Source organism: Pelodiscus sinensis, chromosome 4 (assembly GCF_052426305.1).
Source record: "Pelodiscus sinensis isolate ZL-2025 chromosome 4, ASM5242630v1, whole genome shotgun sequence".
NCBI lineage: Eukaryota > Metazoa > Chordata > Testudines > Trionychidae > Pelodiscus > Pelodiscus sinensis.
Genome location: NC_143055.1, coordinates 20,246,955 through 20,258,243, shown reverse-complemented (window position 1 = coordinate 20,258,243; position 11,289 = coordinate 20,246,955). Strand labels below are relative to the sequence as shown.

The following is an 11,289-nucleotide window of genomic DNA, read 5'->3' as shown; positions in this document are numbered from 1 at the left end:
GCCGCCGGAGCCCCTCCGCGGCTTTGAAAGCCTCGGGGGAAGCCGGCGGGGGGGCATCCCAGGCGCGCATAGGCTGCCCCCCCGCCGGAGCCCCTCCGCGGCTTTGAAAGCCTCGGGGGAAGCCGGCGGGGGGGCATCCCAGGCGCGCATGGGCTGCCCCCCCGCTGGCTTCCCCCGAGGCTTTCAAAGCCGCGGAGGGGCTCCGGCGGGGGGGGGCAGCCCATGCGCGCCTGGGATGCCCCCCCGCCGGCTTCCCCCGAGGCTTTCAAAGCCGCGGAGGGGCTCCGGCGGCGGGGGGGGGGGGGGCAGCCCAGGCGCTCCTGGCGGCTTTGCTCCCAGTGCCTCTGGTCTGCTGGGGACCATCTCCAGCAGACCAGGGACACCGGGAGCAAAGGAGGCGGAGGGGCGCTGGGGTATAAGATGAAACCCTATCTTTTAATTAAAAAGATAGGGGGTCGTCTTATACGCCCAGTCGCCCTATACGCCGGAAAATATGGTACTTGATTTATAGTCCAGTGATAGCTTTCCACAAACACTGGCACAAGTCAGATTCAAGTCACTAATCTAGAGCTGAAAGTCTCTGTATCGCCTTACGAATACCCTGAGCATTTCAATCACCCTATTGTGCAGCATCAGAACAATCTTAGTGTGATTCTGAGTCCAATTTTAATTTTGGAGCAGCTGTTTTTCATGAATGATATATATTCATTCACCACCAACTATATTTAAAAAAAAGTAAACAATCTAAACAATCTAAAGAATACAATTGACTGAGCTGGGTCTAATGTTAGTAAACGTGTTTCCCAAATTTAAGGCCAAACTCTCTATTTTTGTGAAAAGGTGACACTCCACTGAAGTTAATGGAACTCTGCCCATAATTTTTTAAAATTGGGAAGGTTTTATATTACTGTTGCATAATCTTAAGAATCTGCAAACCTGTTTGACATTGCAAATACGGTAGTTCGAACTAGGAGGGTAATGTAGGCATACCGCACTTGCAAATGAAGCCCGGGATTTGAATTTCCAGGGCTTCATTTGCATAAGCGGGGAGCCGCCATTTTTAAAACCCCGCTGGTTCGAACCCCGTGCAGCGCGGCTACACGGGGCACGAACTAGGTAGTTTGAACTGGGCTTCCTAGTTCGAACTACCGTTACTCCTCATTTCACTTCTCAAATTCTATCAATAGACAGGAATATTTGCCATACAAAGTCTTGCTGCTGTCCAAATAATAAGTAATAGTACACTTCATATCCAATATACAAGTCTAGCAGCACCAATGAATACCGTGGAAAGAACATTAGAAAATTAAGATGAAAAACCAAAACCATCTTTTGTAAAAACCTGGGAGGGACTTTAAATTACTTTGTGTTTCTCAAAGACAGTAAAGGGTGATTTTATGCCATCAGAATTATAATCTCACCAATTTGATCAAAGTATTAACAGGAATCATAACTTGGAAAACAACATTTGAAAGTCGATTAGGTGACAGAACAATATCTCAACATTTTTGTTAATTACAAAATACCTACTTTCCAACTAATAACAAAGGTTGATTTAGGGAGGTGCTGCCTATTTTCAATACACATTGAAACCCACAGGAATCAAAAGCACCTAGGACTGGTCTACACTATGTGGGAAAGTTGTGTAATTTAAGTTATATAACTCCAGCCACATGAATAATGTAGTTGGAGTTGATGTAGCTTAGGTCAATTTATTGTGGCATGGACCTGCAATGGATCAACAGGAAAAAACTTTCCCATTGACTTATCTTATACTTCTTGTTCTGGTGGAATACCAGAATTAACAGGAGTGTGATCTGCAGTCAATTTAGTGGCTCTTCACTAGACCTGCTAAATCAACCTCTGGTTGATTGATCACCACAACATCAATTATTGTTCCTGCAAGTGTAGACATATCCTTAGTAACTTGCAGGAACATGCCCAAAATGCATAGCTCTAGGGCTAAAAATGCCAGGCAAAAATACTGAAGCCCTTAATTAAAAATAGAGATTTAAACAAAAGTAGCTTTGTATTGATCCTCAGCACTCTTGTTTTTCTCACTTTTGACAGTAATCATAGAGGGAAGGTCTGATGTCCTATAAACTCCTGTCCGCATCCTTCCCTGGCAAGATCTCAGTTCAGAAATATAGCCATCGAAGCTGAGGTTCCCTTCTGAATCATCACAGGAACGTGTGCCACTGTCTTCCAGTTTAACTCCATCCACATCAATTATTCTGTTTACAAATGTGGGATGATAATCCCTACCCCCAGGAGGATTAAGGCTTCTGTTGGTCTTTGTTTTGTGAGTGCTTTGCTCAGAGAAGTTTCCCGAAGCCCCTGGTGAATCTTTTTTCTTTCTGTGGTTCATACCTAACAAAGAATAATAATAATAAAACAAATTATGTATCTTCTGATTTATTGTAACCAGTTCTCAGTCTTACAGTCTTTAAATTACATTGGGCAAATTCTTCTCTCATGTCCTCATGGCAAGTAGTCAACCAGGTTATTCTGCTATTCCACTAGAAAGATTCACGTATTTATCAATAAGGGGGGGGGAAATGCCAAAGTTTGGTACCTTCTGTGTGTCCCATAGGTGAATTTTGTCATAATTTAGTTTGAATCTTTCTAATCTAGAATAGCATTATCCAGTGTATACAAAAATGAGCATAGAGCAAATGATGCCTTAATTATTCAGGATGAATCTATATTGACTCCCCAAAATTTTTCACATGACTAGGGGCAAACCCAAAAGAGAAAGGATACAACATTTCCAGCATCAGCCAGAGGAGGAAAAAATAATGGAACAAAATGGGAGGACATTTCCTCATTTAATCACCTTGCTAAGATATTATTTTTACTCAGATAGAGATTTCATCTGTCCTCAGAAGTTGCAATTCACTTTATTAAGATGAAAGATGCCAATTATGGACAGTTAGATTTCAGTGTAAAACCCAGTGCAGCGTACAGTAGGATGAGAATTAATTTAGCTGAATGAGGGAGAACACACCTTAACTGTTTGAATAAAGCTAGACAATTCTTCATTGTGTTTGCTTTCTTAAACTAAAAGTTTAAAGGCGCTACTGAGAACAACATCCAGAATTCAGAGGAATGATTACAACTTGGGTCCTTTATCTGGAATTAACCATGCAATCTTATTATATCCCTGGTGCTTCTCTATCCCAAGCCTTCTCTATCCATGCTTTCTCATATTGTGCAATACCCAAAATCAGTACTGTACTTTGGGCTCAGCACTCATGCTGAGATTTTCAAAGGTATGCATATACTTGTAAAGTCATGTTAGCAAACATGTTAACATGTTTTAACTATATAATAAACATGATTTGGCCAAAATGAGAACTGTAACTACCCACACATCTATTGGAAATAATAATGCAAACCACAAAATCTTCAAACACCTTGGGATCAATATTTCATTTCAGAAGCTGAAGGAAGAGGGCCGTCATTTTACATGTGATTTTGAATGTGAAAGAGAACTTGGATGAAAGTGACCATGAAATGATAGATTTCATTATTCTAAGGAAAGAAAGGATTGACAGAATCAGAATAAGGAGAATAAATGTCAAAAAAGCAAACTTTAACAAACTAGAGAACTGGAATGTAAGATCCCATAGGAAAAACATCTCAGAGAAAAAGTTGTTTAGGAGAGCTGGTAGTTTTCTTAAAAACAATCAACTATCCCGATGTAAAGGAAAGATGAGAAAAAATTCTAAGAAAGACACCAATATGGCAATATCAAGAGATCTTTAATGCTCTGAAAATCAAAAGTTCTTTAATATGGATAATAGCCTAGTGAATGGTAGGAAAGCAATATCTGTTGTATAGCTTGATTTTCTTAAATCTTTTGACACAGAATCACCTGGCATACTTCTAAGCAAAGTAGGAAAATGTGATTTAGAAGAAATAGTTGTAAAGAAAGTGCACAACTGGTTGAAAAACACACTCAAAGAGTAATTGCTTTCAAACTGGGAGGAAATAGCTAGTGGGATTTTGCAAGTGTCTATCCTGAGTCCACGGCTATTTAATATTTTCATTAATAACTTGGATAGTGGCGTAGAGAGTGTTCTTATAACATCTGCAGATGACACCAAGCTGGGGGTGAGAGTAAGCACTTTGGAGCACAGGATTAGAATTCAAAATGACTTTGATAAACAGAAGAATTCATCTGAAATAAGCAAGATGAAATTCAATAAAGATAAGTGTAAAGTACTACATATAGAAAAAATTAATTGTACAATCTACAAATTGTACAACTATGAAATAACTGCCTAGATCAGAGGTCACCAAACTGACCCCCCAACAGTTGTGGGGGAGAACATAAGAATGGCTGTTCTGGGTCAAACCAAAGGTCCATCTAGCCCAGTATCCTGTCTGCCGACAGTGGCCAGCACCAGGTGCCCCGGAGAGGGTGGACTGAAGACAATGATCAAGCGATTTGTCTCCTGCCATCCCTCTCCAGCCTCCGACAAACAGAGGCCAGGGACACCACTTCTATCCCTTGGCTAATAGCCTTTTATGGACCTAACCTCCATGAAATTATCTAGCTTCTATTTAAGCTCTGTTATAGTCCTAGTCTTCACAGCCTCCTCTGGCAAGGAGTACCACAGGTTGACTACACGCTGTGTGAAGAAGAACTTTCTTTTATTAGTTTTAAACCTGCTACCCATTAATTTAATTTGGTGTCCTCTAGTTCTTCTATTATGGGAACTAATAAATAACTTTTCTTTATCCACCCTCTCCACACCAGTCATGATTTTATATACCTCTATTATATCCCCCCCTCAGTCTCCTCTTTTCTAAACTGAAGAGTCCCAGTCGCTTTAACCTCTCCTCATATGGGAGCCGTTCCAAACCCCTAATCATTTTAGTTGCCCTTTTCTGAGCCCTTTCCAAGGCCAAAATATCTTTTTTGAGGTGAGGAGACCAAATCTGTACTTCAGTTAGTCTATAAGGTGTCACAGGACTCCTCTCCACTTTTGCTGATTCAGACTAACACGGCTACCCCTCTGATACTTCACGTCTGTACACAGTATTCAAGATGTGGGCATACCATAGTTTTATACAGGGGCAGTAAGATATTTTGTGTCTTATTTTCTATCCCTTTCTTAATAGTTCCTAGCATCCTATTTGCCTTTTTGACCGCCACTGCACACTGTGTGGAAGTTTTCAGAGAACTGTCCACTATTACTCCAAGATCGCTTTCCTGATTTGTCGTAGCCAAATTAGCCCCCATCATACTGTACCTATAATTGGGGTTATTTTTCCCGATGTGCATTACTTTACACTTATCCACATTAAATTTCATTTGCCGTTTTGTTGCCCAATCACTCAGTTTGCTGAGATCTTTTTGGAGTCCCTCACAGTCTGCTTCTGTCTTGACTATCCTAAACAGTTTGGTATCATCCGCAAACTTTACCACCTCATTGCTTACCCTTTTCTCCAGATCATTTATGAATAAGTTGAAAAGGATTGGTCCCAGGACTCACTCTTGGGGGACACCACTAGTTACCCCTCTCTATTCTGAAAATTTATCATTTATTCCTACCCTTTGTTTCCTATCTTTTAACCAGTTCTCAATCCAAGAAAGGACCTTCCTTCTTATCCCATGGCCATGTAATTTACACAAGAGCCTTTTGTGAGGCACCTTGTCAAAGGCTTTCTGAAAATCTAAGTATACTATATCTACTGGATCCCCCTTGTCTGCATGTTTGCTAACCCCTTCAAAGAACTCTAATAGATTAGTAAGACATGATTTCCCTTTACAGAAACCATGTTGACTTTCGTCCAACAAATTATGTTCTTCTACATGCCTCACAATTTTATTCTTTACTATTGTTTCAACTAATTTGCCCGGTACTGAAGTTAGACTTACCGGTCTGTAATTGCCAGGATCGCCTCTAGAACCCTTTTTAAATATTGGTGTCACATACCTCGCATTCAGAGGAGTGTGGCTCAGGCCAGCCCCCACAGAGTGCGGGCAGAGAATGCCACCATGTCTACATTATAAAGCTATTTCAAAATTAGTAAATTTGACTTAACTCCTGATTTAACAAATTCAAACTAGCATGTCCATACTATGGGGAAGCCTCAAAATTAGTCCGAGGCAGGCTCACTTAACGTGGATGCACTACCTCAGACTTCATAGCCCCAGAAAGCACTAGAGAATAATTAGTTCAAATTACTCTGGGGAGTAATTATTTCTAAATAGCATCACTGGTGCGTTCATACTACCATTATTTCGAAATAAGTATTTTACTCCTGATAAAAAGCAGGCATATAGATTTGAATTCTGAGGCTCGTTATTCTGAAATAATGAGCATGGTAGTATGGACACTCTACTTATAAATTCAATCTTCATGGGTTTATTTCAAAATAAAGTCCTAGTGTAGACCAGGGTTCAGAGTTTGTGTACTGTTACTATTCACTCATGCTTTTAAAAAATCTTCCCATGAAAAAGTATTTGCATATGTGCGGAGTGCACATTATTTCAGTGGATTTTTTGTTCTTTTATATGAACCATACCTGGAACTGAGAATCAAATCTAAACAAGGTATTTGGATTTCTAAGGTAGGGTCGTTGTTTTTTTTTTTTAAATGCTGATGAAATATTTGACCAAAGTGCAGACATGTACAAGGTAACTGAACATAATTTGGTCATTCTACCCACCAAACACATGGCATAAGGCTCATGATTTCACAGTTTGAGGAAGCATAATCCTAATTAAAATATTTTAGGGTTTGTTGGCATAGTCACAACTTCCTCAAATGCTATACAGGCAGTCCCCGACTTACGCGGAGCCCACTTATCCGACTTACGAACGGGGCTTTTCTCGCCCCGGAGCTCACGGGCGGCGGGTCGCCACCCGTGTCCTCCAGGGCGAGAAAAGCTTCTCCCAGTCTCCCTGGTCTGCTGGGGGGGTCCAGCAAAGCCGCTGGACCCCCCCCAGCAGACCAGGGACACCCGAGCAAAGCCACCACCTGGGCGGCTTTGCTCGTTTGCCCGGGAGCAAAGCCGCCCAGGCAGCGGGACCCCCCCAGCAGACCAGGCTTTTGTTGCGGGATGCCTCGGGTAGAGCAGCTGGGGTGCTGCCGGGTTGGTCCTGTGGGAACCTACCGGGCAGCGCCCCAGCTGTTCTGTCCCACGCTCCAGATTCAGCAGCTGTTGAAACTGATCAGGCTGATTCCATGAAGCGGGGGGCAGAGCAACTCTGCCTCCAGCTTCCTGTAGTCAGCCCCTGGTCAGTTTCAGTGGCAGCAGCTGAATCTGGAGCCAGTTCCGACTTACATACAAATTCAACTTAAGAACAAACCTATAGTCCCTATCTTGTACGTAACCCAGGGACTGCCTGTATAGTAAAAGAGAGCAAAATTTCAAGTACCTTGCTGACTCTGACACCAGGCAGGCCTGGGAATTAGTGCATTCCATCTCTGAAGACAGGGAGGGAGGATCAGATGCTCAGCTAGTGTAAATGAGAGTAATGCCATTTACTACAACCTGTTGTGCTGTTTTACATTAGCTGATGATCTGCTCCAAAATGTTTTACATTGTTTAACTGCAAGTCCTATGAGCAGAAGGAACACATAAATATGTGACACAATTCCTGTAATTAATTACTTAGTTAATTTGATTGGCACCCAAATCCAATCCTTTGTGGTAAGAAAAATGGTAGCTTAAAGATGCAGCCATTAATACTGATGATTTAATAGACAGCCTTCTAGTCTGAGTCCGTACTGAACCAATATGCTGCTAGAGGAATATTTCAACTGTGACTTAAAACAGAAAATCTTCTACTGCAATCATTATATCATGGTACTCATCTTAATCTTAGTGAGATTGACCTTTATGTCCTAGCTAAATTCTGATTTTGGTCATTAAATCCTGTATGCCTCAAATCATTTCTACAGTTTCATCTGGAAACAGTGCAACATTGTTGGGGAATAGGACTATAAGCTGTTAAACATCCCAGAGATGGTTGACTTTCAGCGATGATGAAATGATCCCCAGACTGATCTATAGTTTGCACATTATATTATTAAGTGCCTTGGGATTTTTGAGATGACATTTTTTAAAATTTAAGATTGTTTTTATAGGACTGCTTCAATTTAATTATGTAAAGCTCTCCCATTTAATTATGGTGAAAACACTCAGTGGTGTCTGTGATACAAAGGTAAAGCACGTGATCATTTGTCCTTTGAATAAAAATGAAAATTTTTAAATTCTGGTGTAATCCCACATGGGGATTACTAGTTATTAAAAAGTCTGTGTCTGCTTTCAAACAGAGAATTGCCACAACAGGTTAAAAAGGGCTTTGTTTTATTTCCTGGAGACCAATAACTGTAAGTGAATTTATTAACAAATTGGGGGAAATGGAGGTCTCAGTCAGCAAAAAAAGGTAAAAAAAAATACAACAGGCTTTGTAATCCTGCTGTGGAGAACTCTCTCTACAAGTAAAAAGGGTATTTGAGTCTCAATAGCTGAGACTGCCAAATGAAGGGGACATTATATTGGTAGATTTATTTAGAACTGAACTGAGAACACCAATTGTCTTCAGAAACCACTCAAATATTGGTGGCTCTTAAAGTGTAAGAAAAAGAAATGATTGAGAACAAGGTTTAGCCCATGAAATGCGAGGCAGAAAATAATCTAATTTTAGAGAATTTAGTATTCAAAGTAATGTTGTTCTTATTCAAATAATCAAAACACACTTGTATGTGAAAGAAGAAAACAAGGGATTTGAGAAGTAAAGATTTCAAAGACTTCAATACTTAGTTTTCAAATTATAACATTGTTTACATTAATTGTAATACATATACTTCCTAAACTGTACTACAGGCCAATCTGCTTCCTTATCTGTTCATAGATGTGTGCCTGCAGCTGCATTTATTTCAATAGGAGCTGCCAGCGTCTAAATGCAACTTCTGACCTTATTTAAAGGACTTCTATTCAGGATATTAAATTTTCTCCTCACAATTTGTAATTGTTAGTCCATATCTATTAACATGTATATTACAGGATCTAAACAAATACTGTTATGCTAAATAAATGAACCAATATTAGGACATTTAAATATATTAAGGTTAATGTAATATTTACATTTTAATTGCACTCAATTAAGCCTGTAAGTTTCTACAAAGGTGGAATATTTTAAAAATAATAAAGAAAATCAAAGCTTAAAACCAGTCTTGTATAACTAGGTATAGAATTTATTACTTCTGAAAGAACAAAGATACAAAATACATGTGAAAACTACATAAAGATCTCTACAAAGTAAAAGTAGAAAGAAAGAAAAAGTGAAAGTACAGCAGTTATACAGAACCGTATGGCATGCATTAAAATATTGTAAGTTCATAATTTTTAAGTGCAAATTCTCTCATATCAACTCTCACTGAGAAGGATGCAAGTTGAACTCTTTTACGCTCATCAAAAGGACACTGACACAGATATATAAATATTTACATAAACGTGTCTTATATACACTTTGTGTGTTCTCCTTTGGAGGCAACTGCATTACATGTTTGTTTAAATTTTGATTTGAAGAATTAAAAGTGGCAGCATTTATAGAACATTTTGCAAATACTATTAAGACTGAGTTTGTTTTGTTTTTTTAAGTGCAGCAGGATGCAATAATTCACATTGCCATTTATAAGCATGTAACAATCAAAAAATATTTACAAATCATTGGCAGTACAGATAAGGAACAGGATCAAATACTCTCTGTAAGATAAATAATAACTGAAATGTATATTTTCACATCATGAAGAAATGTGAAATAAATCATAGCACTGAAACATGAAAAGTAACTGTAGAACAGATACCTTTTGTTATATTTTTCATTAAAGAGTACAGAACAATGACTGTAAAATGTAAATACCACAACACCCATAATCTACCACTTCTTATTTCTGGTAATAGCAATTATTATGAGTTCATATTCATGAAGAATAATACTGATCCATGATACTGCTGAAACTTATGTTCTAATGTCTTCCATTTTCTTAAAAATGGTCTGCTAGGAAAAGCTGGTTCAAATATGAAAACTTTGGTAACTGTAGGCTAGGTGCAATCTAGTGCTTTGGGTACCAAAGGAGAAAAAAAGAAAGGGTATAAGGGTTATGTTTTTAGACAAAAATATAATTTATTAGATAAAGATAAAAAATATTCTAGGTTTATCCTGTTTATGTTGTACTGTAAATAGTACTGCAATTTTCAACATATGTTTAGTGTTCTTTTTATGGCACTAGAACTTCCAAATGTTTAAAAAAAAGGTGATCAGGAGTAAATAATTAAACTTGTGATTTAATCTCATTATTACTAATGGTTCAAAAAATGTGGACTGAATCACTGGAAAACAGGTCAGATACTGTATTTATATTTAACTATAGCATAATGTATGTGAGAAAACAGTAAATTATTTAATTATAGCAAATATTGTGTGTATTTTTAACATGTGCATTAAAGTCCCACACTAAAAAGTCAGTTGCATTTTTAGCACACGTGTACTCAGCCCAAACAAAAATATGTTTTAAAAGCAACTAGAAATGTTACTCAATAGTGAATAAAACAAAACAAAAAATGAAAATAAAAAGGTGCAGATATTTTTATTTGTTTTAGTAATAAACAATGTAAAGAGAATGTGATTTTACATAAAAGGAAGGACTATTAAAAACTAGAAATACCTGAATTGGATCTTTGATATCCAGAATTTTCCTGATTACCTGTCAGTGGAGTTGGAGATGGATAGTTGGCTCCTGTGAGTTTACTGATGTCTGATAATGGTGTTGGTGGCAGTAAGGTGCTATTGGGGCTACTAATATCTCCTTCAGCCACAAGAGTCAGGTCTGCTACATTTTCATCATCTATAGTCTGAATGTCTTCAGCTTGTAATTCTCTTGATTGCCTTTTCCATATTGTATTGTTCTCCTGCACATGTGGAACTGGAGACAAAGGGGCACTAAAAGGAACATAAGTCTTCTGAGTGTTGAAAGTTGTCAAAGCAGACTTATTTTCTGAATGACCTGTTTTCTTAATTGAATTTTCATTACAGTTTTGCACAGATGCCAGTTTTCCACTTAACTGTGTACATTTATCACTTTTTGCAATTCTTTTGCTGAGGCCTTTAGAGCTCATTGGTGTAGATGAGGATGGTTCTGGTCCACTGGGAGGTAAACGAAGAAAATCAGGTAGAATAAGGTCTTCTTTCCTTAGCAGCCCACGTTGGTCATCTGCTCTGTTACTTTGAGCTTTGGATATGAGTTCAAAAAACTCTATTTA

General features: G+C 38.6%; 1 protein-coding gene across 9 annotated transcripts in view; it reads right to left on the bottom strand.

Moving 5' to 3' along the window:
* Nucleotides 1-307: 307 nt before the first annotated feature.
* The window catches only part of RGS12 (regulator of G protein signaling 12), a 169,798-nt gene continuing 158,816 nt past the window's right edge, over nt 308-11,289 (bottom strand). For 3 of the 9 annotated variants that reach the window (XM_075930829.2, XM_014576072.4, XM_075930831.2), the window contains 2 exons: nt 10,695-11,282; nt 308-2,370 (listed from right to left, as the gene is read on the bottom strand). In XM_075930829.2, the coding sequence (XP_075786944.1) occupies nt 2,012-2,370; nt 10,695-11,282 (947 nt within the window). In that variant the 3' untranslated portion in view covers nt 308-2,011. Of the gene's footprint in view, nt 2,371-9,198; nt 10,089-10,694; nt 11,283-11,289 lie in introns of those variants that run through there. The other 6 variants (XM_014576076.4, XM_014576078.4, XM_075930833.2 and 3 more) reach the window with 4 other exon arrangements.